Raw genomic sequence first — 27,248 nt, forward strand, 5'->3', positions numbered from 1 at the left:
GTCCCCTACCTCTTTGGTACCTCAGTTGTTAAAAGCATTTTTCACATTTCATGTTGTATTATCCACCTAAGTTCAGGACGCGAATCTCCGGCAAAAAATATATGTAATGTATAGATATTCCATCCTTTTATTGGACCAATAGTCACACTGTGTACGAACAATCCGGTTACTATCCTCAATATAAAATTAAAAATGTAAAGATTTTTTAACGAATGGGCAGCTTTTTCTTATTTCATCAATATAATATCAAAATTTTTCAGGATTAAGCTAGGCAAATATTGTTCAAAAATTCAATCGTTCGTCTTATAGGAAAGTATCATTTCTGGCGCTGTTAAAGGGGGGGGGGGGGAAATGTGGTGACTCGTCACACGACATACCAGCAATTTTATTTTGGGTGCTACTCCCTTAGTTTTAGAGATAATTGGATGAAATCTTTTTGATTGTGTCACTAATTACCCCAACTATTGGTATCTTTCAAAAAAAAACAGCGGCGGGACCGCCGCTCCCTCCGCCGTTTTCCACCGCCACCAAAAAAAATTTTTTATTGCATTTCTCGCCGAATTAGGCAATTTGGAATCATTTGAGCCCATGTTATTTTTTTCAAAAATTTTTTCCCTTACAATCACCCCTGCGGGGGGACTTAGTCATTTTTTTCAAATTCTCGTTTATGAACGTATATCTTAAATTCAGTGCTACTCCTGTGCTTTTAAAGATATTGAAACAAAATCTTTTTAGGTAGGTCAGTAAAAAAATATTTGAAAATATTTGAATAAAAAATGGCGGCGGGACCGCCGCTCCCGCCGTTTTCCGCCGCCACCAAAAAAAAAATTTTATTGCATTTCTCGCCGAATTAGGCAATTTGGAATAATATGAGACAAAGTTATTTTTTTCAAAAATTTCCCCTTACAAGCAACCTTGCTCCCGCCATCCACCGCCGCCGTTTTCCGCCACCGCCCCAAAAAAATTTGAAAAAATAACATGGTCTCATATGATTCAAAATTGCCTAATTCGGCGAGAAATGCAAAATTTTTTTTGGTGGCGGCGGAAAACGGCGGCGGGCGGCGGGAGAGCGGTCCCGCCGCTGTTTTTTTTTGAAAGATACCAAAACTTGGGGTAATTAGTGACACAATCAAAAAGATTTTTCATCCAATTATCTCTAAAACTAAGGGAGTAGCATACTGTATTAAAGATATACCTTCATAAACGAGAATTTGAAAAAAATGACCAAGTCCCCCCGAAGGGTTGCTTGTAAGGGGAAAAATTTTTGAAAAAAATAACATGGTCTCAAATGATTCCAAATTGCCTAATTCGGCGAGAAATGCAATAAAAATTATTTTTTGGTGGCGGCGGAAAACGGCGGTGGCCGGCGGGAGCGGCGGTCCCGCCGCTGTTTTTTTTGAAAGACACCAAAACTTGGGGTAATTAGTAACACAATCAAAAAAATTTCATCCTATTACATAAACAGCAGCTAGCAGTCAATATAATAACATTCTAATACACAAAAATAATTACATGGATTTATTTTATCAATTTTGTTTTACATCACGTTAATAAATAAATACAGTAGCATAATTTACCACCTTAGGTACAACATAATTTATCAATTTCTTCAATTTTAAAGGAAAAACTTTTTTTGGGGGGTGGAGGGGGGGGTGTATCACTGTATGATCTCATGATTTTTTTATCATAAAACTTTAGAAGTTTGATAATGAGAACTATGAAAAATATGAACTTTTCTTTGATTTACTATTTAAACAAAAATTACTGGGTATTATTTTTCTTTGCTTAATTTTCTTAAACTTTTGTTAATTAAATACTGATCTTCTAATATGTTAAAATTTCTCCAGCCTATGAAAAAAAATTATTCAACTTTCATTCTCTGTTTTATTTTAGCAACCTTCTATTCTGCACGTCTTTCATAATTTTGATATCCTAGATAGGGACGCAGCCGCTAGTCTTTAATATCTTAGAATAATAAATTTTCTGTTAAGCCATTCTATGTTTACTATAGATACATGTGTAAAGCAAGTTATAGAAGTACCAATTTATCAGCTGAATATTCAAACAAAATTCAGCAACCTTACTGAGAAAAATTAAGAGATTATATGTCCTCTGAAGATATACCAATTTCAAAAGACCAAAAAAGTCAGACGTGTCACATTTCTTTCCATAAAGTTCTAACGTCTCACTGAGCATGACCGACAGAAAAACGGGAAATCGATTTGTACAATGTATATTGTATGCTCATTGGTTAATGAATCTTCACCCAACATTTGATTTTCAACCATCCATCTTAAATTACAGACAATTAAACCCTAAAATCCTACAGCTTTACGTACAGACAGACTGATTTAAAGAGTAGGGTAAAGCGGGGCGAACTCGGTCTTTTTTTCGGTTTTTTGAACCTGCAAATCGTAAAAATTATTTTTTTTTAAATGGGACCAAGACCAGTAGAAAGATCTCGGAAAAGTCGATCAGGTCCTAAAAGGACGTAAACCTAGGACATTGGGAAGTTTGTCAAAATTGATCTCTAAAACGGCACCGACTTCGCCCCGCCTTGAGGCGAAGTCGGTAGGGCATTTTCAAGCTTCGAAAAATCGATGACGTATTGATTTTATTACAGCATGCCCAAAAGGTAAAAGTTGCTAAATGTAATAAAGAGTATGCACAAAAATTTTTATTAAGTTAGGTCAATTTTTTCTACCAAAAAAAATAATTTTTCCAAAGTACGCGAAATTTGACTTTTTTTTTCGAAATTTTTTTTGACAAAAAACATAAAAATACTACTAAAAAAAATAACTTTTTATGACTTTAAAGGCCTGATCCTTAAAATTCAGGCAATTTTGAATAGATTTGGCCAAAAAAAAATTAGTTCTATTTGCAAAATTTCCTAAAAAAATCAAGTTGAAAAAAAGAGAAAAGTTTGGCAAAATCTGTGGTCGATTTTCCAGCTTCAAAAAACCTATGACATATTGATTTAATTACATGCCCTAAAGGTTAAAGTTGCTAAATGTAATAAAGAGCATTCACAAAAAAAAATTATGAAGATCGAACAATTTTTTCTACAAAAAAAAATTAATTTTTTCTAAGTACGAGAAATTTGACTTTTTTTCTCAAAAATTTCACTTTTTTATATGAAATTGAAAAAGTTAGTATAAAAAGTGAAAAAACCGAATTCGCCCCGCTTCACTTTTAGTCGATTTAAGAAAAAACTATACAAGCTTTTTTAAAGTTTTAAACGGAAATGGATAGCCTATTAGATTCTTAATAAGTCCCCTGAAGACGTCTAAGCTCTAGCTCTTACCAGTTTTTCGCCAACTTACCGTTTTTCCGACCGAAGCAAAAAAATCGAAAAAAAAATTTTTTGTCGTCCGACTTTAAGACCCAATAAGTACCCTAAAAATTGATCTCACAAAAATTTCATTTTATACTTTTTTGTAGGCAATTTAATAAGGAACAAATTAAATTTTATATTTTTTTCTGTCAGTCGATTAGAACATGGAGAAAAATGTCATTTAATGAAGGTGGTCAAAAAAATACCGACTTCACCTCAAAACCGAGATCGCCCCGCTTTACCCTAGCTTCTTATACGCGGGCAATGAATTTAAGTTGAATAATTTCCTGGTTTTCTATCATAACTTCCATATTTGAGACAGCCATGGACCAGGACTCAATCTTCTTCATCATAATCTTAAACAAAATTAAAATCTTGTGATTTATGCATATTTCATTGTGTTTGCTTGTAATGGTGACTTTTATAAACAGTGGGCAAATAGGATTTAGTGGATAGTTTTTGCTTTGATGAGCTAGCCAATTTAACTAGACATAAAGCTATCTTCTTATAAAAATTCATAGAAATATCTTTATATCTGTTGAACAATCCTAAATGCTATTTTAAATAGACTACAAACTCATATTAACTCTAAGGGAAGGAGGGGATATAAGAGTGTAAACATAGACGTCCAAGGGGGGGGGGGTAATGGGGTGATTACCCCCCCCCCCCATTTAAAATTTACCCCTTCCCTGGAGGTGCCGATGGCACCCCCAAACATTTTGGAGGGGGTATTTAACCCCACCTAAACAAAAAAATTTTGCGCGCGCATTTTCAATAGGTACTAAATATTTAATAAAATTTTAATTACCCCCCCAAAAAATTTTACCCCGGGGGTAAATTTTGGGGGTGTAAACAAAATTTACCCCTGCCAACAGATTTCAGGGGGGGGTAATTACCCCCCCCCCCCCCAAGCAAATTTTACCACCGGGGTAAAAATTTTGGGGGGGGGGGAATTTGCGGCTTAACCCCCCCACCCAAAAAACGAATTACCCCCCCTAAAAAATTTTTTACCCCCCCCCAAAATAAAAAGCCTGAACGCCCCTGAGTGTAAATTACACTTGCACCTAAAGCTTAATATCGTTATTTTATTCGTATGTTTTTAAACTTTTTTGGACTTGATTGGTTAGTTCCCACCGAATAGTAATTAAACTTTTCAAGCAATAATAAAAGGGGTAAAGAATTATTAAACTAGATGGGCTGTCAGATACAATAATTCGTCCAAGTTTGAAAAAAATTTCTAGCAGATGGATAAAAACTGATTTTTAGTCCTAAAATGTTTAACAGCCGAATCTTTCCTGCACAATGTTCCCTATTGGTTCAGTTTCTGATTAGGTACCTAGATGAACAATATTTATTGTTGACTTACCTTAACTTGGTCTTTGTCCAATACTCTTGGCTGTACCCAGCTCATGTCAACATTACCGCTAACCTGAAAAAGGGGGAGTTAGGTTGGGCTAAATCCGTAAATGTGTGAGCTTTTCAATAAATATTTTTCACTAATATTTTTTTCAATAAGGTATACACATATTTAGTGAATATTATCGCTCTTCTAATGTTTTTAAGCCTTAAAACTCACACCTTTACTGAATTTTAGCACAACCTACCTCCCCCTTAGTCAAACGTTTTTTTTGCTCTTAATAATTATGACTTAATTTTTCCTCTTCTATCTAAATCTTTTAATTTATTGATTCAAAATCTTGTATGGAAATTCAGGTAGCGATTCGGTAACATCTAGGAAGCATTATGTTAAATTAAAATTACTGGCGGCTACGCCTCTAAGGGTAATCCCTTTCAATTTTAGTATTTTAGATAAAGAAAAGGTACCTAGACATTTTTCTGGAGCGATTTCCCTTTTGAGGGTTGTGTCACCCTCAAAAAAAAATTAATTTTGTGCAGAATATACAATTTATAGTTTGTTGAGCTTTAAAATAAAGTTATCATCTTGTCTTTTTAACTTTGGTTTAAGAAAAGTTTAACTACCTGATCAATTTTTCCTTGAACTAATCCTTGTGACAGCGCCTTCATGATTAATAGTTCTACTTGTTCCACGGGCAAAGTGGTCTCCTGAATTAATACGACGATAAATTGGCGGGGTCATCATGGCCATAAATGTTACAATTGATCAACAAACTAAAAATATATTATCTTGTAGCGCGACCACTCTATAAGTAAGTTGTGTACGTGCATAAAAGTATATAGAGACATCGCATATATTTGCTATTTTAGCTCTACTCACAGCCCCAGCTACTAAAAACTAACAAAACTGGCTGTTTTTGAGATTTTAACTAACATACCCTTGCGATATCCTGGAAAGTTAGGACCCTCTGGGTTGCCTCCCGCCTGAAAGTCATCTCCATCAAGCACAGCAGACAAACCTAGGAAAACAAAAATCAATCAACATATCGAAGGTGCTTTCTTGGCAACCAAGCACTACTTTTATTTTTTATTTGAGAAATAAACATATTTCTAGCTCCGCGGGCCCCATCATTGCGTGGCTCTTCTAAACTTTACTTAACCTAACCTACAATAAACATCCAGAATACTTTTTCTCGTATTCATTCGAATCCGGTGGATAGGAACCGGTTCTCATCCATACGAAAAAACTATGTCTAGCACCGTATTATATCCAGCTTTCTACGAATATAAAAATGTACAATCATAAGATTAAAACCAGTTTTTTTAAACCAGGGGCTAAAAAACTGGTTTTAATCTTATAATTGTACATTCTATATCCGCGGAATGCCGTTTATATACGATGCGAGAAATAACTATTATCTCTTTAACACTTCATTTGTGGTCCAAATGCAGTATGAGGTAAACAACCAAATTGTGCATACCTTGACCTGACATTTTTCCAGAGAGGCCATTGTCTTATCCCTGCATTTTTTCTAAAGGTTATTTGTGTACCTAGGTAAAAAATTCAAGAAGATAATGCTCACCTTTTCAAATAGAAGAGTTTCATGTGCAGCAAGATCAGGTTGGGTGGTCCACTTAGGTTTCAATTGTCTAAAATTGTTATTTTGAATATTTCTTTAGTTTTAGGTTGTTAAATGTTAGTGTATTTTATACTTTTCCTTAAGATACGTTTCACTTAGAAATTATTACAGTGTTACTTACAAAAATTATCCAATAGATAGGTTATGGGTTGGTTATAGGTTTATTTTAGTGGTTAATTTTACACAAGTTTAGTCCTCCAGCAGTGGCAAAGAAATTATTAAGAATCCTGCGTAGATAAACTATGAAACACTAGTAAAAAAATGGAGAACACACTCAAATGTAGTTCTTGCGAATATAAATGGTACGCGAATGTAACAATATGCAGAATTTAATGTACACCAATTTAATATTAAGACAATAAATATTAAGACTATTTCTCTGGATGTATCCATGTAATCTTTAATGCTTAATGCTTTTTTATGAGATAATTTCTAATACATCATATTTATTCAGGGGAAAAAAGGAAAAATGTTTTAGTACTCTTTGTTTTATTCGCATTTGTTACCTCTCCCTCATATTTTTATGTTTTTTTTTTCTCCCAGGAGTGAAAAAAATGTTTTAAGTACCTACTCTTTATTTATTCATTTTTCCCCCTCCCACATATTTTTATCCCTCCCCCCCCCCTTTTAGCAGGGAAACCCGTGCAGAATATAAAACCCTGTATTTATTTGAACAATGTCTTCCATTGTCTCATCCCAGTATTTACCTGAATTTAGCAACATCTCCAGAGTTAAAAGCAAATAGAAGATCCACCAACCATTCATTTTCTGTGCCCTGCAAGGACTCCAGCACCTTAATACATACATATACAGCATGACCCTCGAAAAAGTATTTTTAAGCATCTGCAGCCCTTATTTCTCAATGAATTATTAAAAAATGCATATGTCCTTGTTCTCTATAGTATTTCACGTAAGTAGATATAAAAATATTTTTTTTACCTCCATTAACACCGGAGATTTTTAGTGCTAAAGTTTTGAAAAAGTGACTGAGGAAAAAGTAACTTTTAACATGAAACGACTTTTTTAGCAAAATTAAGCTAGAAATCCTTTTATTTTTGTTACTAGCAGAAACTTTATACAAAAATGAAATAAAAAATTTAGTTTTTGAGTAAAAAGCATTTTTTTACACATATTTTTTGAGTCTTTTTAGTTTAATGATATTTTGAAAAACTTACTTATTAGGCAAAATTGTTTAAGATTAAAAAACCAAATAAATCTCTATGAATATAGCAGGAAAATTGTTTTTGTTTCACAATCCTAACTTTAATAACAAAAAAGTTATAAAGAAAATAAAAAAAAACATAATGATTTTTTAGTCTAAAAAGCTTAATTTACCCCCTATTAAATAATGGAGATGTCAGAAAAGTAGGCGGAGCAACTGTCATAATTAATCCTTTTCTATAAATAAGGGTTAATAAATAACCTAAAATTTGCAAATAATCAATTCATTCAGTAGTATTTTTTGCCATTAAAAATTTATATTTTTTAGTGGAATAAAAAAGAAATGATTAGTTAACTTGTTTTTCTTTGTTTATTATTATTCAGTTGCCAGAAAAACATAATGAAACCATCCAAAAAATAAGAGAAACAAAAAAAAATTCTTTTTCTCAGTCACTTTTTCAAAACTTTAGCTCTAAAAATCTCCGGTGTTAATGGAGGTAAAAAAAATATTTTTATATCTACTTACGTGGAATACTATGGAGAACAAGGACATATGCATTTTTTAATAATTCATTGAGAAATAAGGGCTGCAGATGCTTAAAAATACTTTTTCGAGGGTCATGCTGTATATTTTGTTCAGGGATCTAAAGTGATAAGACAATGGCCTATTATTTAATGCATATCTCCAATATGATGATACACAAAATTACCTTCTGTATATTACAATTAGTGGTTAAAAAGTTTAAACACTTAACTAAATGAACCAATCAATCAATATTCAATAAAAGTCCCCAAAACAGTTAAATATCCCCTCCCTCCCTGTACTTTGTTAGTTTTCTTTGAAATCTCAGAAAAAAAACATTATCTTAATTTTCTATTAATTAAACACGTTTTCTTTACATCATCAAATGAGAAGCCTTTCTAAAGGACAACAATTTTCGTTATTATTGGCATATTGTAATCTACCAATAGATTTCAAACATAACAATATTATTCTTTAAACAATAAGGTACAATTTAGAAATCGTAGCAACTCAATAATCTCTAAAAGTACGTACACCCATTTGAAAAATTTTGATTTGAACTATTACGTCACCATCTTTTTTCAAGATATGATCATTCTATTTTAATTCATTTTTAGATTGGTGATAAGTCACATACACTTTTATAAATCATACCTAAAGATTGTAATTGTAAAATTCATTAATCTATTTTCTCGTATTCATTCGAATCCGGTGGACAGGAACCGGTTCTCATCCATACGAAAAAACTATGTCTAGCATCGTATTATATCCAGCTTTCTACGAATATAGAAATGTACAATCATAAGATTAAAACTAGTTTTTTTAGCCGGTGACTTCGTCACCTCGGGGCTAAAAAAACTAGTTTTAATCTCATAATTGTACATTTTATATCCGCGGAAAGCCGTTTATAATACGATGCGAGAAATAACTATTATTTATTTAACTCAACAAACCTTGTGTGCCAGAAGTTCACCAAAATTATAAACTCCCTCTCCAAGTAGAGCAGCAAGGGAGAGGAAGAAAGCATGCTTTGTCTGCTCGGCCATACTTAGATCTTCAATATCTGTGCAACCCAGGTACCTAGAACAAACGTTAGTAAGTTGTCACCTTTGTAAATGTGCGTGTTTGTGTGTAGCTTCCTTCTTAAACAAACATTATCTTTGTCCTTATATATGTTGAATGTTGATATGCACAACCGAGGCTCAACGAGTTAACACGCATCGCATCCGTACTTCTCTGACAAAGGTCGTGTCATTAAAGGGCATTTGTCTGTTGGATGTTACTTAACCTAATATCCTTGGGTGTATCGCATCCCATTACAAGCGGATGATGTTCTGAATTCTCTAGATCTCCACATTAAAATCTATGGAGGTAGAGTATACATATTACATACATATATGCATAATAAATCATCTTTTTCACAATTATTGACACAAAATAACGTTTTAATGTTCAGCAATGAAATTCGGCCACTAGCAAACGCAGAGCAATCTGTCGTCTGTTGAACAATTTAAACACCTGAGGGAAGATCTGTAGAATTCAGCATGTTTTCCATCAATCCTGTACAGGTCGCTGCTTAACAGGTAGAAGTGAGAGTGGACTGGGGAAACTCCGTCGTATTCGGACAACATTTTGTCAACCTAAAATACATTATTCGCTATTTGTAAGTACAGATTAACGAAAATCACCATTTATAGCGAAGGACGTTCAAGGATGATTAAGGATAAACTTGTGTTAAAACTTTGAAACGGATTGCTATCCTCTAAATTAGAACCGGTTCTTAGCGTAACTAAAAAAAAAGGGGGGGGGGGGGGGTAATGCAACCATCTCGTAATCAGTGATTAAATGGCACTTAGAATTCGAATTTCGATCTAAAATTTTGCATGAATAATCCTTGGTAGGTCTATTTTCCCTAAATCGAACAAAAAGTTGGAAAAGTAACGGTTAACGGCTGGCGGCTCAGCCGTTTTGCCAATTTTTGCCAAACTAAAGAGCATATTAGTGACGAAACCTATTTCAACATAATACTTTTTTTTTTTAGATTTCTAGTATCAGCAACTACCGGCTAGAATCATTTAAAAACGTTTTGGAGCAGCAAAAAGTATTATGTGGATATAGGTTTCGTGATTTATTTCCATAGAAAAGAGCCAAAAAATGGCTAAACGGCTGAGCTGCCAGCCGTTGGCCGTTACTTTTCCAACTTTATGTTCGATTTCGGGAAAATAGCCCTACCAAGGCCAGGATTACTCCTGCAAAATTTCAGATAGAAATTCGAATTCTAAGTGCCATTTATACATTGGATACGAGATGGTTGCATTAACCCCCCCCCCCCCCTTAGTACAAAAAGTGACCTCATTAAAATGGATAGGACATTTTGATTGGTTTAAAAATAATAACCAACAGAAAACTTGTACCCACCTCTTCAATGATGTCCTGAACTTCCCTCCTCTTGTCATGCTTGTGGAGCTTGATGTTACCAACAAGAACTTTAACTAGGGCAGCAGCCTCGTCGTTAGCTTTCACCTAGATAATTTAAAATAAGACTACAATGATATAATTAGAAATAACAATAAATCTTAATAACTGTTATCATGTTATGTGAATTGAGAAAGAAACGAAGTAAGTCGAAAAAAAAACGCGTTTAATCGCTATATTCGTTGTAGAGAACGGTTCAGCATTTAATAAAAGGAGTCTTAAGGTTAGATGGGAATGAGATTTTAAAAGAAGAAAAAATGTACAAGAGGGATATTATATAAAAGAGTAGATTTTAGAAACATAATTTTTGGATATTTTTGTATTTGCAGTATATGTAAGAAGGTTCCTATAAAATTACAAGTTCCATAAGCTAAAAAACTGTCATTGTGAAGAAGCTAGGTATTTAACAAATATTAATAGACACATCGTTATCTATCTATGCCACTTTACTCTTAAATAAAATTCATCTTTTTTATACCCATTAAGGAAGTTATATGTAAAAAACAAAAATGTCTAGTTGAATGTTTACCTTTTCTCCAATACGTTCAATAAACTTGATGGCTTGTTCTGAGTCTGAATGTTGTTCCAGAGCAACCATACCCAGCTGTACCAGGGATAGAGGGTTAATTTTAGATTCAAAGTCTGCAATAAACTTGGAGAAGAGTTGGACAAGGCTGTCTTCTTTCAGCATGCTGGGGAGTTTCACCAACTCTTTCAGTTGGACAGTCAGCTGATGCCATAACTTCTTGTTGTAAAGGTCCTCTGAAACATTACAATAATGATGATTAAGAAAAAAATAATATTTCAATCAAAAAAAGAGACACTTTGGAAAGTTCAAAAAAGAGACACTTTAAAAACCATTTAAGCCAACATTTTTAATCCATTGCCTCCACTTTAAAGCTCATGAGAATCATATTGCTATGTCGATTATTTCATAGGAATAAGGTATGGACAGCTTAAAATCACGTACAGGTTTCGTGATTTTTTCCCGTATTAATTTCGTTGTTAGTATAAGCCGGTTGATTCCGCGAAAGATAGCTTTCCTTTTTTATGTTGGACTTAAAATCATAGGGGCGTCGTAGCTCAGTGGTAACGCACTGACTTACGGTGATGGTTGTGTAAGAAGGGGATTATTGAGTAAGTTTGGATACATAATAGTCAAGTACATAATAGCACTACCCTTATCCCAAGCTCCTCTGAGGAGAGCGTCATTCATTACGGTGACTTAATTTGGGACACCTGCCATACTCGGCGAGGGTGAGGTAATAATGGGTAGCTCTCATGAGATAGCGGGTCAAGTTATAATGTGCTTGAACGTGGAGCTTGATAGCCCTAGTGGCTATACAAAAGTGTCTCAGCCTACTCCATGACTACATAGGTCCAAACCCTAAGAGACTATGGCTAATCAATCAATCAACTTAAAATCATAATGTTTAATTGGTAGGTAATATTTTAAAAACGTACCTATTTTAGCAAACCTTTCAGCAATGTCTGAATCTGACGAATTCTTCATGGCACTAATATAACCGGTTGCGTCCGCCATTTTGTTTTTGGAACTAGTCGCTTTCTGAAAGCAACAATTTATTTGTCAATTTATGTTTCTTGCAACAGTTTTGTTCAGTTTGTGATATTGGGATGGGACAATGAAAGAAAAATTTATTTGCCCTGTTTTTTCAAAATATTTTAGTTGGATTTAGAACAGTTTTTGATATTTTATACCTAGAGCACAAATACAAAGTAAATTAAGACTATTGAAATAATTTTGAACACTTTATAGAGGAGGTATATAAATAAAATTCATCTTTCAGTTGAACATCCCTGTATCTCTGGGTAGATAAATATATTTCCATCAATAATAAATAATATTGGTTTTAAAAATTTTAATAATTTTAATATTGGAGTACATCAGCTTATACAAATTCTAAGTCATTTTAATTAAAGAATTTAAAAAAAATATTCGTACTTTTATAGTAAATTAGGTAATAAAAAAAGAATTTCCAGGATAATCAAATAATGTTAGTTTTGGAGACAAGAAAAGTATTTAAAACAACAGTAGAATCAAACATTATAGTCAGACGATCAAAAATATGTCTTGTAAAGCTTCAAAATATTTTGGGAAATGTTTACTTTTTAGTTCTCCCCTTATTGTTGAGATAATTTAAAACCTTAGAATGTTCTGTTCTACTATTTATCATTTAAAATACAATTTCTTATATGAAATGTTATGAAAATGCAATACAAAGAAGAATACAAAACTTATCCATCCGACTCTCCCTTCTTGCCGGCGACACGCTTAAACTCATTCATATTGGTGGTGCTGATGGGGGTCCCGATGACGGACAGATGATCTATCTGGGTCACGTCCTCCCCGCCGTGATTGTCCTATACAAAAAATATTCCTTGATTTTGTTTTAAAGAAATTTTAGGAATATATAGTTCACCAAAATCGGTCGCCTATTGATGGGGATAATTAATTTTTTTTAAATTTTGAGGGTTGGAGGGGGTAAACACCTATTTATCCCCTTCCTTATTATAAACAGCTTTCCGCGGATATAATAATGTACAGTTATAGTATTAAAACCAATTTTTTAGCCCGGAGATGCCGAAGAAAACACATATACATCATTTTTCAGTATTGCTGAGAACTGGTTCTAAATCTAATCCATCGGATATTAATCGGTTTGGAAGCGATACTGAAAAATAAGTTACCTTAATGAAGAACTGTACATTCTGAACGTTCTGGAACTTGACAAACTTCAATGGAATTATGCCACCGTCCATTTGATCACTTGTCAGCGAGAGATCCTTAAAAAATATTAGAAATTATCAAATCATTAGGTAAGTTATAGTTGAAGACTTTGATAAGAATATGAAATTTGTTGTAAATATCATTTGTGTGACTAATTATATAAATTAACTTTTTCTGTCCATCTTTTGAGCTGATTCTTTTTCTATGCTTCACTGCTCAATAAATGAAGTTTTAATTCTTGGCCAACATTTACTCATAGATAAATGGCATTAGTCAGTCATAATGAATCCTTGTTTTACTATAAAAACGAAATAATGAAGAAATACTAATCCATCAACCCTTTCCTAATAAAATCTTATAGATAGGAATTAAATAAACATAAAGTTCACAAAAATTGCAAGATTTAATCCTTATTGACTTGTTATACCTGTGTTGACACCATTGAATCTGCTCCATCAAAATCCAATGTCCGTGGCTGGTTTATGAAGATTCGAACCTGCAACAGAAAAGAAACATTAACAGGGATGAGACAATGTAACTAAGTAATTTTCAAAAAGCCATATTTAGAAAACAAGAAATATGCTTTATTTCTTTGTAACATACTAGCGGCTACGCCCCCTTGAAGCATCTAGGGATAATAGTTAAAAACCTTCCTGAACCTTTAAGAAGCTTCAGTGTAGGAGCACCATATTGGTTCATCGGTTAGGGAGATCCTTCGCTACAGACAAAAAAAGCTTACTACTTTTAATATACAATAGAAAATGTAGATGCAGTTACTTCAAGCATGGCAAAAAGACCCAAACCTTAAGAGATTAAGTACTAAAGGCATCGTTTAAATAAAACAAATAGTAGGTACTTAATGTAAATGTTAGTTTGTCTTTCATCTTACAAAACTATTATTTTAAAAACAAATCTTTACCGTTTTGGGTCCCTTGTCCTTGGGTGCCTTAATCTTGAGGGAGTGAAGCTTAACATTCTGGTTGTAGGACAGGGACAAGATCAGCTGTTCGTCACAATCAGACTGCAGAAATCCACCACCTTAATATAAAAATAAGTGATTCAATGAAAGGTATTTCCAGGGAGGGAGAGAATATTGGGCTGTTTATTGCACAAATCCTCAAATCTTTTTAATATCGTTTTCTTGTTCGTTGGCTTAACAACTTTGGGGACTTTCATTTTAATTTGATTGATTGGTTTAAAAAGTTAAACGTTTCAACCACTATTCGTAATGTAAGGGGTAATTTTGTGTATCATCATTTGGGATGTACATCAATTTATTGGCCATTGTCTTATCTCTTTAGATCCCTGAGTATTTCTCAAGTTTATCTATTACCAATTGCTACTGTTGTTTTTTAGTAGCTGATAATTATTAAAGAGAAAATAAATTCTAATTAAACTGTCAATGATGATAATGCGATATAATATTTTCTAAAAAGTTATTCACAGCACATAAAAGTTTCAAATATGTCGTTAAATATAGAACTGCCAAATATCTTCACTGTAACCAGGGAAAAGGGAATGTGATTCTGACAAACAATTCCAAGTGTAAATTTCCCCACAACTCCCTTTCCTTATTTCTCCCTTCCCGTCCCCCCCCCCATCTTACCCACTTCCCTTCATTTACATCCAAAAACAAGTTTTACGGCAACAAAATATTTAATTTTCGGCAATTTCAAATGGAATTAATTGGCTGAATAGCAGCTCCTGACTGTTACTATTCTATGACTACAATTCTTATGGTATTAGATTAATTTCAAAAAGTGACAATTCTTGCCTTTCTCTCCCACCCTCAACACCTTTATTAAATGTGCAAAAATGCTATAGGTATGTTGAGCAGTAATAAAAATTAATCCAATGAAAGAAACCTGATGTTAAACAATGAGTATAAGGATGGTCATCATCTTCATTCAGACATTCACAAGCATTCTAAAAAATAAATAAAATATAAAAACTATTGGTTTATCCTTACATAACAGACACAGGTTCTCAGCCATACTGAAACAAGGATGACAACATCCATAAGTAGCGAAGCACAAAAATCGTATACAAGTAGATTTAAAGTGAATAGATTTATTGGAGAAAATAAACACAAAACCTTGATTTATTTGTTTGATGACGACAGTCAAAGTAAATTACATAAAAGATGATCATAACAATCAGAAATATTATTTTGATACTGGTTTGAAAGTTTGAAAATTGGACCAAAAACAACAAAGATATTGGGAAATATGTAAAACATATAAAAATAGTTAAAAACCTGCTAAAAGGCAGTTTGACCGCCACGATTGTTTACTTAAAACTACCGGAAATTTAATTTTGATATCTATAACTGAAATAATCTTGAAAATCGGACCATAAACACTAAAGATATGGAGAAAAATATAAAAATAGCCTAAAACCTGCAAAAGGCAGTTGGACTGTCATAGTTTTTTCCTTTAATCGACGGGAAATTTAATTTTGATATCTATATCTGAAAAAATTTTGAAAATCGGATCATAAACACCAAAGATATGGAGAAAAATCTGAAAAATATAAAAATAGCCTAAAACCTGCTTAAAAGTGGTCTGACCGCCATTGATGTTTTATAGTTAATTGTGCTCCTTAATGATGGGAATGTTGTCAAAAAGTTTCAGCCTTTTATCATTTATAAGAGCTGAGTAAATCTCATTTCCCCTATAGCGTTACGGACTGACTGACGGACAAAGTGAATTATAGAGTAGCTTCGCTACTAAAAATATGTATAGCATCGTATTATATTAACTTTTCAACGAATATAAAAATCTCCAATCATAAGATTAAACACAGTTCTTGGGCCAGTGCCTTCGGCATCTCGGAGATAAATAAAAATTGGTCTTAATCTTATAATTGTACATTTTTATATCCGCGGAAAGCTGTTTATGGTACGATGGGATAAATAACTATTGCCTATCTGGGAAGATATTACAAACCATGTGTATCTATCCCAATAATAATATCTATAATTAATATTTACCTTCTCTAGGAAGGTATTAAGATCCATGTGTATTACCCCGTCCCGGATTTGAAAAATTTTGTTAAAATTTTTGCCCCCAGCCAAAATATGGTTGATTTATGCATAAAAATGACCCATGCAAAATATTTTTTCTGTAATGCAAAAATTGCGACGGTACAAGCACTGCAAAGTTTTTAAAATCTGCAAATAACCCTGTTTTTATGGCTTTTTTGGGGCTTTTGTACCATCCCAATTTTAAAGATTTTTATAAAATTTCAATTCAAGTGTGTTGATATATACCTGAAATTTACCAAAAAAAATGGGGGCAGTCTCAATTATAACATATGAAGGTGTAGCAAGTAATCTTCCAAATACAAAATTGTCAAATTGCATACATATATAATAGGATTGGGCCGGATACTTTTTTGGACGGATACTGGATATCTGGCTGATTTATAATGCCGGATATCCGGCAAATATATGTTATTTGGCCGGATATCCAGTTATTCAACCGGATATCCGGTATTTGGCCGGATATCTGGTTATTCGGCCGGATATCCGGTTATTCGGCCAGATATCCAGTTATTCGGCCAATGTTCTTTTATTCGGCCAGATATCCGGTAATTTGCCATATAACAATTATCTGAAATTATAAATCAACCGGATATCCGGTATCCAGCCAAAAAAGTATCGGCCCAACCCTATTATATATGTATGCAATTGTTTCTTCTTTACAGTAAAGTTTCTGATAGATCCAGGGAATGTTTCAGTTATTACCACTTAAATAAAATTAGAGGATCGACTCTTCTCTCAGGTGCCCAAGAGTTACCGCTAGAAAGTACTATGGAGAAGCTCTTCTTGTGAAAATTAGATAATTTTTAACATTTTCTTTTTATGTGTCATTATTCATTGTTTATTTCTGTTAATTTTGTATTGACTTTATGGAAAAAGATGTCTTAGCTTATTAAAGATGTTCGGTGCTTCCCCTCAAAGTGTCTTTTGAGCACTGACAACCCCTCCCTCCTTATATTAACTTGCAAGGGTCCCTGGTACCCAATATAAACTATTCTAACCTGACCTTATATAATTAAGAAACAAACTAGAAAGTATCCCTTCCTTTTTTCAAGGTCGGGAGATGGGGGGGGGGGGGGGGTATGTGCTCGACTTGGCACTTGGGAAACTGGCAATAATTTGCATTAAACTTACGTCTTCTATATATAAAAAACTAATGCTATAAAGCAGAAGTACTGATTGCAGAGTTGCTACACTTTCTAAACCCTTATTGTTACAGGAATCATCAACCAAAGTTTTCAATAAAATTTTTTTAACTTGCTTAGATTAAATAAAAGAGCTAACCTTTACGGAGTTTGTTCAGACTCATATTATAGAAAAGATTTGCTTTTAATAAGTATTAGAAATAGATGGGACAAAATAGGCCGTTTAATACACTAGTCCCAAAAGTTAGAAAATAACCTTTTCTTATTCGATGACTTAATAACTTTGGGGACTTTCAATAAATTTTGATGGATTGGTTTATTGATTTGAGTGTTCAATCGTTTCTACCACTAATATTAATCTACAGAAGGGTTAATTTTGTGTATTATTAATGGGGATGTATATCAATTCATTAGCCATAGTCTTATCCCTGAGTAACATCCTTGAGTAACATGTTATTTCTTGTTATGTAATAAAAATGAAAGTGTTAATGTTATTATTAGACTTTGGGTACAGGGATCTAGATAGAGAAGACAATGGCTGATAAATGGACGGTATACCCCATGATTATACACAAACTTAACCTTTCTGTTAATTACAACAGACGTCTTATTAAACCAATTAAAATTTCAAACAATCTAAAAAGTAGTTGAGCAAACAAATGTAAAAGTTTTTAAAACTTCGGGGACTAGTGTAATTACCAGCCCATTGTGCTCTGCCTCCCTAGTTATTATTAGACTTTTGGTACACTCTGGTATAATTCAGAGAGGGAGGGGAAATTGGACTGTTTATTTCACTTGTCCCCAAAGTTTTATAATTGTTTTTCTAATTCATTAGGTTAACAACTTTTGAGAATTTTATTGAATTATGATTGGTTGGTTTATTAAGTAAAGTGTATAAACGTTTCAACCGCTAAGTTTAATCTACAGAAGGGATAGTTTTGTGTATCAAACTAATTTCATACTTATTAGGGTTGGGCCGGATATCCGGCCATTTTCAATATCCGGCCGGATACCGGATATTGAAACTATCCGGCCGGATATCCGGCTCTATAATTTTTTATACTTTACACCAAAAATCTCTGCTTTTTAAAATTTTAAATGGCTATAATTTTCTTATTATTGAAGCTAGAAGAACATTTTTTCTGAATAAGTTAACTATGTAAATTTATATAAGATTTCTGAAGAATTTTTTTTTTACTACTTTAATATCTGGTTATTTGGCCGGTTATCCGGCCGGATATCCGGCCGATTACCGGATATCCGGCATTTGAAATCAGCCGGATATCCGGTATCCGGCCAAAAAAGTATCCGGCCCAACCCTAATACTTATATAATATAGGTATGCCGGATACTTTTTTAGCCGGATACCGCATATCCGGATGATTTATAATTTCAGATAATTGTTGTATGGCAAATTACCGGATATCTGGCCGAATAAAAGAACATTGGCCGAATAACTGGATATCTGGCCGAATAACCGGATATCCGGCCGAATAACCAGATATCCGGCCAAATACCGGATATCCGGTTGAATAACTGGATATCCGGCCAAATAACATATATTTGCCGGATATCCGGCATTATAAATCAGCCAGATATCCAATATCCGTCCAAAAAAGTATCCAGCCCAGCCCAACCCTATTATATATGTATGCAATTTGACAATTTTGTATTTGGAAGATTACTTGCTACACCTTCATATGTTATAATTGAGACTGCCCCCATTTTTTTGGTAAATTTCAGGTATATATCAACACACTTGAATAGAAATTTTGTAAAAATCTTTAAAATTGGGATGGTACAAAAGCCCTGAAAAAGCCATAAAAACAGGGTTATTTGCAGATTTTAAAAACTTTGCAGTGCTTGTACCGTCGCAATTTTTGCATTACAGAAAAAATATTTTGCATGGGTCATTTTTATGCATAAATCAACCATATTTTAGCTGGGGGCAAAAATTTTAACAAAATTTTTCAAATCCGGGACGGGGTAATGTGTATCTAACCCAATAATAATATATAAGGGGCCGAGTTTGTACACTTATAGGAAATGAAATTCAGTATCAAAGTTTGGGAGGGCCGAGTGGGCTTGTTTTTAAAGTTATCAACCTAATTATTTTTGTAGGCTCTCTTATATGACTGGATATACACGTATTTCTTTGAAAAATGAATTTCGGCACTTTCCTTCTAGGGGCTTGTGGAGCAAAAGACCCCCCAAAACACTAAAAATATTAGTTCTGACCTTATTTTTAAAGATATCAACCTGAGTTTTTTTTTATAATACTTTATTAACATAACCGAATCAACGAACCATTACAGATTTCATTTTGGGACTTTCCTTCTAGGGGCTTGTGGAGCAAAAGACCCCCCAAAACACTAAAAATATGAGTTCTGACCTTATTTTTAAAGATATTAACCTGATTTTTTTTTATAATACTTTTTTAACATAACCGAATCAACGAACCATTACAGATTTCATTTTGGGACTTTCCTTCTAGGGGCTTGTGGAGCAAAAGACCACAAAAATTATAAGTTTTGTGCTTATTTTAAAGATATCAACCTGATTTTTTAAAAATAATACTATTTTAACATAACCGAATCAACAAACCATTACAGATTTCATTATGGGACTTTCCTTCTAGGGGCTTGTGGAGCAAAAGACCCCCCAAAACACTAAAAACATGAGTTCTGACCTTATTTTTAAAGATATCAACCTGATTTTTTTAAAAATACTTTTTATAACATAACCGAATCAACAAACCATTACAGATTTCATTTTCGAACTTTCCTTCTAGGGTCTAGTGGAGCAAAAGAACCCCAAAACACTAAAAATATGAGTTCTGACCATATTTTTAAAGATATCAACCTGATTTTTTTTACAATACTTTTTTAACATAACTGAACTTGGTAACTTTAACAGATTTCATTTTGGGACTTTCCTTCTATAAGCTAGTGGGGCAAAAGACCCCCAAAAAATATTTTTCGATTTATTGAGCTGATTTTTTTCATGAAAACTTTTTTCACATGTTTGAACTAGTTTGCCACTAATAATTTCATTTTGGCACTTTCCTTTTAGGGGAAAGTAGGGTAAAACACCTCCAAAACAAAATAAATTGAGTTCTCAACTTATCTTTAAAGATAATGAGCTGATTTTTTTAATAGAAACTTTTTTCATTTTATTCAACTAAATAATCACTATCAATTTTATTTAGGCACTTTCCTTCTAGGATATGGTTGCTGCCTCCCTCTTTCAAGCACTTTAATGGACACCTGTGTGTTGTGTTGAAGTTAGCAATGCAATTCTTTTGTAAATCAGGTTGATATCTTTAAAAATAAGCTCAGAACTCAAATTTTTAGTGTTTTGGGGGGTCTTTTGCTCCACAAGCCCCTAGAAGGAAAGTGCCGAAATTCAATTTTCAAAGAAATACGTGTATATGAAGTCATATAAGAGAGCCTACAAAAAGAATTAGGTTGATAACTTTAAAAACATGCCCACACGGCCCTCCCAAACTTTGATACTGAATTTCATTTCCTATAAGTGTACAAACTCCCCCCCCCCCCCCCCCCTTAGTATTTACCTTCTCTAGGAAGGTATTAAGATCCATGTATCCCTTTACTCCAGAATCCTCCTCCTCTCCGCCCTCTCCAATATGTTGCTTCACCTATATACAACAAATACTATTAGTGCTTTATTTTACATTAGTACATTAGAATAAAACACTAGGGGGAAAGGGGTTAAATAACAGTATGTCCCCGTCCCAAGGGTCTCTTAATTAGGTCTTTGAAAATCAACCAATTTTGTCGGGAATATTAACACAGCAAAGTTGCAGAAAATAATTTCCTAGCAGACGAAAAGGGTCCTTGGAAAAGAGGGGCAGATAGTTATCTGTATATAAAGAGGGGGGGGGGGGGGGGTTAATGCAACCATCTCGTAATCAGTGAGCAAATGGCACTTAGAATTCGAATTTCGATCTGAAATTTTGCATGAGTAAACCTTGGTAGGTCTATTTTCCCTAAGTCAAACAAAAAGTTGAAAAAGTAACGGCTAATGGCTCAGCCGTTTAGCCGTTTTTTTTTGGCTATTTTTAGGGCAAATCTGCCATAAATTATGTAGGAATCAACTTTTTGAAACCTTTTTTTTTGCTTTAAATCATGTGAAATGATACAACAAAGACATTTTTAGATTTCTAGTACCAGCAACCAGCGGCTAGAACCGTTTGAAAACGTTTTGGAGCAGCAAAGAGTATTATGTGGAGATAGGTTTCGTGATGATTTGCCTTGAAAATAGTTTTAAAATGGCTAAACGGATGAGCCGCCAGCCGGTACTTTTCAAACTTTTTGTTCAATGTAGAGAAAATAAACCTACCACCAAGGATTACTCATGCAAAATTTCAGATCAAAATTCGAATTCTAAGTGCCATTTGCTCACTGATTAAGGGATGGTTGCATTACCCCCCCCCCCCCCCCCTCTATAATATAATAGATCTTTTATACACTAACGGTTACGCCTTACGCCCCCTCCCCCCCCCCCCCTCTGAAATCGCCTATTTTACCCTTCCCCAGTCCCACCCAAAAAAATGTTTAAAACTTTTGAAGTTGTTGTTAATTTGTTACTGTTAAAATGTCAGTAATATACTTACTTTCTCTTCCAAGGCATTAGTGTCAGCCCCAGACATCTGGTCAATCTTTGTCTTGTTTCTACAAGAAAACAAGTTTATTACCGAAGGCGATAGATAGAAAAAAAACACACATGGTTTACAACTCTTTAGTAAAGCACGAGTTAACAGTTAAAGTTATACTTATCAAGATACTTCGGTGTATATATTTTATAAAGAGATGGGTAATTAAAGCTTAACTCAAGACTCAAGAGTCTAATACATTTAGTATTAGAGTAAAACATTAGAGGGGAAAGGGGTTTAATAACTGTATGTTCCCACCCCTAGGCCATGTGCCAACTTTCAATAGAATCTTTGAAAATCAACCAATCGCGTCGAGAATATTAACACAGCCAAGTCGCTACAAAGGGGCAGAAGTAATTTGCTTGAAGACGAAAAAGGTCCCCAACAGGGAGGTCCGGTATCTTATTCGTTGGCTCAAAAACGCTGGGTACTTTTGTTAAACTTTGATTAATTAGTTTCTAACTACAAAAGTCCAATTTTGTAACCATTAATCAACAGAAGGGTTAATATTGTTTATTATCATTGGGGATGAATATCAATCTATCGTCAATTGTCTTATCCCTTATGATCCCTGGATTTAACCTACCTAAAGAAGACAAATGTGGGCATAGCAGTTATTTTATTAGCCGCGGCTGTTTCTTGACATTCGTCAACGTCAACCTAATAACAAATTAAATTAAGTTTAGATGAGTTGCGTTCACAGCAATTCACCATGGGAGTGTGAGACCATTTGAGGTTGAAAAAAGAAGAGGGCATGCCTTCAAAAAAACCTTTTCATGTGGGGTGTCGGTTGAAACACATCTACTCCCTCTTCTGCAAGAAACTGGTTTAGATTAGACCAGAGACCATTAAGCAGGTAGGTATAACATTTCTTTTTTATATAAATTAAATCATCACGGCATTTGAAGTGTAGTTTAAAAAGAATAGTTTACCTTAAGAAAAACAGCTCTGGTGTATCTAGTGCTCATTTCTTCAAAAAACGGAGCTATTCTTTTACAAGGACCACACCAACTAAAATAATAATGCATTTCAACAGAAGGAAAAAATTATTGCATTACTATTATATGACTGTATGATCAACAACCAGAAAATAATTCCTACGGCGTTGAGTGACCAAAGATTATGTTCACTAGACCAACACATTTTAGGTAAAGAAATTACAGTCAGCTCAAGCTAAAGGTTTTAGCACATTATTAAAATATTTGTTTTTTATTGGGGAACTTAATTAGCTATTACTCCTACGCTTTTTTTAATAAGAAAGAAGTCTCAGATTTTACCAAACAGTGAACACTTAAATCTTAAATCATTCAATATTTACAAAGCCTCTTAGTGGGACATCTGCCACAATACAAAAATATTATATAAAAAGATCCCGCTCTACCGATATGCTTCCATTTACAGTGTAGATTTTTATAACTATTATATTCCCTCCTTCTAATTTCCACTAGAGGCTCTGTAGCCGCTATTAGTAGAAAATACATAAGTACTTAGTACATACCTGGCTGTGAAGTCAACAACTACCAATTTTGGTCCAGCATTTCCCAATTGTGACTAAATATAAAATAACAGTTAAAGTCTGTATAAATTTTCAGAAATTATTTGATAATATCATAACTCATCAAAAATGAATATCTAATAAGGTTGGTGGGTACAAGTTTAATGAAAAATATTTTTAACTAACTAAGAGGAAATTTTATATCTTCCCCTTATCTTCTATTAGAATCATAGGGAGTTTGGTCGCACTTTTATTATATATCCAATACACTTTATATCAGTCTACCTTTAATTGAGGTTTTGTTCAGTCTATATTAAGTAAAAAAATAACCTGAAAATGGGCTTCATCGGTAATTTTTACCACTCCACTGCTTGTCGCCATTTTTTTTATTTCTGAATTTTTATCAAATAATTTAAGAATCATGAAAATCTCATGAGCGTGTGTGTGAACGTACATAAATAAAAAGCAATATTTTAAATCACAATTTTAAAAGTAAAATAATTTGGGATAGGAAACTTACAGATGGACTTGAAAATACATAAAAGTTTTGCACAACAAAGTACAATATTTGGAAAAGAAATAGTAGAGCATTACAGACGCATATTCATTAATTTAAAATTAATTATACCATCACATTTTAAGGTAATTGTCTGTAATGTTCTACTCTTTGTTTTTTAGTAAAAATACTGGAGATATGTTTAATCTTTCTCGGCAATAGCAGTAAGATGTGCGTCTATCTCCTCCTCAGTCAAGATGTGGAAGGTTGGCTTATCCTGTTATTCGAGATAAAGAATTTTTTATTGGCCAAAAACGCCTACAATGGTATTTAGGGGACCAAGGATTGATCTATGAAACATAAATACCTAGCTACTATCTATTAAACTAACAAATAAAATACTTCTATGGAAAATCAAAGTAGTAATTTTATCTATTATTGAACTAAGGTTAAAAAAAATTATCTTTAAAGGCAGCGTATTATTTTGGCCTATTCAAATATGACTTTATCCCGTGCCTTTGAAACAACAGCAACCTCGATCTCAGTTGGCTTGAAGTCAGCTGACAGAATGGTCGACAAACAGTTGATGGCAGTCTAAATGGTAAAAGTTCAATAAATTCCGAAAATTAAACTTGTCTACAAATTATGTTATCAAAATCATTTTGACTCAAAAAGCATTTTTAGTAATAAACTTTCAGGATATTTCTAAGTTTATTTTTAAACCATGATTAGTATTAACATACATGCAATAGGTAGTATAGAACAATATTGCAATAACACTTTAACCCAAAATGGTAACTTTTCTAATTATTTATAGGTACATATTTTTAAGTGTAAGAAACATTACGGAATTAATTTGACACCTGAATTGTTTCATCATGAGACAGATCACTCTTCTTCTTGATCTTCTTCTCCAGAAAACTGTTTGCCTCTGTCTGCTTGGTACCAACACTGCAAGCCTAAACAGTTTCATAATTTTGAGATTTGCTTCTGAAATATCTTATGACGATTCTTCCAATTTATTACCAAATAACATCTTCTCTATCTTTTTTCATATCCAAAACATTACCATATAAGGGTAATTTGATTGTTGTGGAGAAAGAGGGGGAGGGGGTGGGAGGCGTAACTTACTCGGCTGCCATTTGAGATAGGTTTCTAAAATCGTTTTCTGTTTGTTCAACTGATCAAACGAACGGTCTTATATGAGTTGATATTTCTGTGCTTTAATCTGTTTAAATATTTATTCGTGTATATTTCCAATTAAATAAAAACAAGAACGAACCTTATAAGAAGCGAAGTATCCAGCGGGATCTGTCTTGTAGACACAAGGTCCCAGCTCATCATCATAGGCAATCATGACCATGCTGGTACCCAGGGGTCTCATCTCAGCATTCTGGGTGTAAACCTAGATAGATATCATATATTAGTCACAAAAATATTATATTCCAATGCATCTATTATAACATTAGGTAGGTATGTTTATATTTAAGGGTATTTCCTCAAGCTTAATTACCGTAATATTACCTAAATAGGTATGTATTTCATCAAGTTCGAGTTATTTTTGTGTGAATATGTTATCACATCACACCTAGACAATACACATGCGAACACTAATGTACCTTTATTAACCTTAAAACAATAGACAACATTTATACCTGAGAAATATCAGACATTCTCTTGCAGAGCATATCAATGTTGATATCATAACCATACTTGTACTTCCAGTTGGAGGCCTCGTATCTAGCCCTCTGCACCTGGGACCTAATGTCAACATATTCGTGTAATAAGGATAGAAACATAGATTTAAATTACAACATACAACATAAAAGTTTCTTAACTTTTAAGGATATATACCTACTTTCTTATCTTTGTGATACAATATTGAGAAGAAAAAAAGTTATTTCTGGCAAGAGATTGTATACATAGAATTTAAAGGCCAGTTTCTTTTCACACCACCTTTTATTGGTAACATTATTTAAAAATATCTTAGTTTTGTTCTGTGGCAAACAAAGTTAAAAGCAAAATAATGTTTCTTCCCAGACCCATTAAAGGTTATTTACCTGGAATCTGCGACCATACCAGTCATAACACATCCAATCTTGTCAGACAACTTGTACAGGTTGGTCACAGTGCTGGCATCCAACAACTTGTCGGGGACCTGTCACAAAGAATTTATTTTTTTTAAAGTCTTGTAGATCAAATTTTAAAAGAATTACAAAACTGTTTCTGTTGATTTATACAAGTAATATAAAATGTGTAAAATTAAAAGTACCAATTCACATATCACTATTACCTTCTTAAGGGTAGCACAGGCTGCAGTATCGACTCCCTTCACGGCTACAGAAGTAGTTCCACCCTGGTTGATGGCTTTAAATGCATACTCAACCTTACAAAAAAAAACTATAAGAATATCGACTAAGCAAATTAACGAAAAAAATAGAAATCTCAGATATTTTTTAATATTACAATAATTTAATGGTTAATATAGAATGATAAAATATGACACATCTATTCTGACCACTCTCAAAGACAAAAAAGATACAAGCAACCTGCAAAAAATACTTATATACATAATTTTACTTCCTTACTCATACACAAGGGGAATCGTAGGTTGGTTAAAGGTTTAAATTATATTTAACTCTAGTTAAACTCAATGTAAAGTTATTTCATGCATGTTTATTTTTGTTTAATTGCAGACCTGATAAAGCCTGCCCTCAGGACTAAAGATTGTAATATGACGATCAAATCCTGCGCTAGATCCACGAGACATCTTTAAATCTGAAAAAGGTATAATGACAATGAACGGCAAATTATTATGTAAGAGCGGTTACACCGCAATAGAGGCCTTTAGCAGCTTTTTTTATTTAATGTGCAATTTCTCTTGGGAGAGCCGCTGAAGAAATAGAGGCCTTTAGCGGCTTTTTTTTATTTAATGTGCAATTTCTCTTGGGAGAGCCGCTGAAGAAATCCTTTTCCGAAATTATTAGTTATACACCTTCACTGGACCTATAAGAAGCTTCACATTAAATGAGAAACATATAGGTATAGTGGTTAGAGAGATCAGTCGCTAAAAACACAAAGGCTTGGTACTTTATCAAATTGGATATGAAATATTCTAAAAATGCCCTTGATGGGTACTATACAGTAAAATATTCA

At 33.4% G+C, this 27,248-nt stretch overlaps 3 protein-coding genes across 3 annotated transcripts; all 3 read right to left on the reverse strand.

Moving 5' to 3' along the window:
• Positions 1-1,661: 1,661 nt before the first annotated feature.
• On the reverse strand, positions 1,662-12,085 carry Rpn9 (regulatory particle non-ATPase 9). The gene is made up of 12 exons (XM_080147380.1): positions 11,954-12,085; positions 11,019-11,251; positions 10,433-10,537; positions 9,533-9,654; positions 8,968-9,094; positions 7,038-7,123; positions 6,274-6,340; positions 5,629-5,709; positions 5,315-5,398; positions 4,701-4,763; positions 3,621-3,690; positions 1,662-1,847 (listed from the first exon to the last, which is right to left on the reverse strand). The coding sequence occupies exons 1-12, from the start codon at positions 12,030-12,032 to the stop codon at positions 1,825-1,827; spliced, it is 1,140 nt and encodes a 379-aa protein (XP_080003506.1). The 5' UTR covers positions 12,033-12,085; the 3' UTR covers positions 1,662-1,824.
• Positions 12,054-24,114, reverse strand: Txl (Thioredoxin-like). The gene is made up of 11 exons (XM_080147381.1): positions 23,927-24,114; positions 23,600-23,652; positions 23,034-23,112; positions 22,688-22,761; positions 22,063-22,120; positions 21,001-21,084; positions 15,104-15,164; positions 14,158-14,276; positions 13,666-13,734; positions 13,199-13,294; positions 12,054-12,871 (listed from the first exon to the last, which is right to left on the reverse strand). Exons 1-11 carry the CDS (start codon positions 24,050-24,052, stop codon positions 12,746-12,748), a joined length of 945 nt encoding a protein of 314 aa, XP_080003507.1. The 5' UTR covers positions 24,053-24,114; the 3' UTR covers positions 12,054-12,745.
• A 152-nt stretch (positions 24,115-24,266) lies between these two features.
• LOC145305669 (proteasome subunit alpha type-6-like) lies at positions 24,267-26,928 on the reverse strand. The gene is made up of 8 exons (XM_080147382.1): positions 26,791-26,928; positions 26,386-26,478; positions 26,153-26,250; positions 25,748-25,853; positions 25,375-25,497; positions 24,956-25,051; positions 24,609-24,686; positions 24,267-24,369 (listed from the first exon to the last, which is right to left on the reverse strand). Exons 1-8 carry the CDS (start codon positions 26,860-26,862, stop codon positions 24,295-24,297), a joined length of 741 nt encoding a protein of 246 aa, XP_080003508.1. The 5' UTR covers positions 26,863-26,928; the 3' UTR covers positions 24,267-24,294.
• Between the last annotated feature and the right edge of the window lie 320 nt (positions 26,929-27,248).

The sequence above is a fragment of the Acartia tonsa genome, chromosome 14 (genome assembly GCF_053477335.1).
Source record: "Acartia tonsa isolate MP-2025a chromosome 14, ASM5347733v1, whole genome shotgun sequence".
Classification (NCBI taxonomy): Eukaryota; Metazoa; Arthropoda; class Copepoda; order Calanoida; family Acartiidae; genus Acartia; species Acartia tonsa.

Coding starts and splice junctions, on each gene's coding strand:
- Rpn9 (XM_080147380.1), bottom strand. CDS start 12,032: ATGGCGGACGCAACCGGTTATATTAGTGCCATGAAGAATTCGTCAGAT. Junction 9,655..10,432: donor TTCAGGACATCATTGAAGAG/GTGGGTACAAGT, acceptor AATGTATTTTAG/GTTGACAAAATGTTGTCCGA. Junction 7,124..8,967: donor GTGAACTTCTGGCACACAAG/GTTTGTTGAGTT, acceptor GTATGTATTAAG/GTGCTGGAGTCCTTGCAGGG.
- Txl (XM_080147381.1), bottom strand. CDS start 24,052: ATGTACGTTCACACACACGCTCATGAGATTTTCATGATTCTTAAATTA. Junction 23,113..23,599: donor GTTGTTGACTTCACAGCCAG/GTATGTACTAAG, acceptor TTATTATTTTAG/TTGGTGTGGTCCTTGTAAAA. Junction 22,121..22,687: donor CCCACATTTGTCTTCTTTAG/GTAGGTTAAATC, acceptor GTTTTCTTGTAG/AAACAAGACAAAGATTGACC.
- LOC145305669 (XM_080147382.1), bottom strand. CDS start 26,862: ATGTCTCGTGGATCTAGCGCAGGATTTGATCGTCATATTACAATCTTT. Junction 26,479..26,790: donor CTGAGGGCAGGCTTTATCAG/GTCTGCAATTAA, acceptor TTTTTTTGTAAG/GTTGAGTATGCATTTAAAGC. Junction 25,854..26,152: donor GGTATGGTCGCAGATTCCAG/GTAAATAACCTT, acceptor TGTTGACATTAG/GTCCCAGGTGCAGAGGGCTA.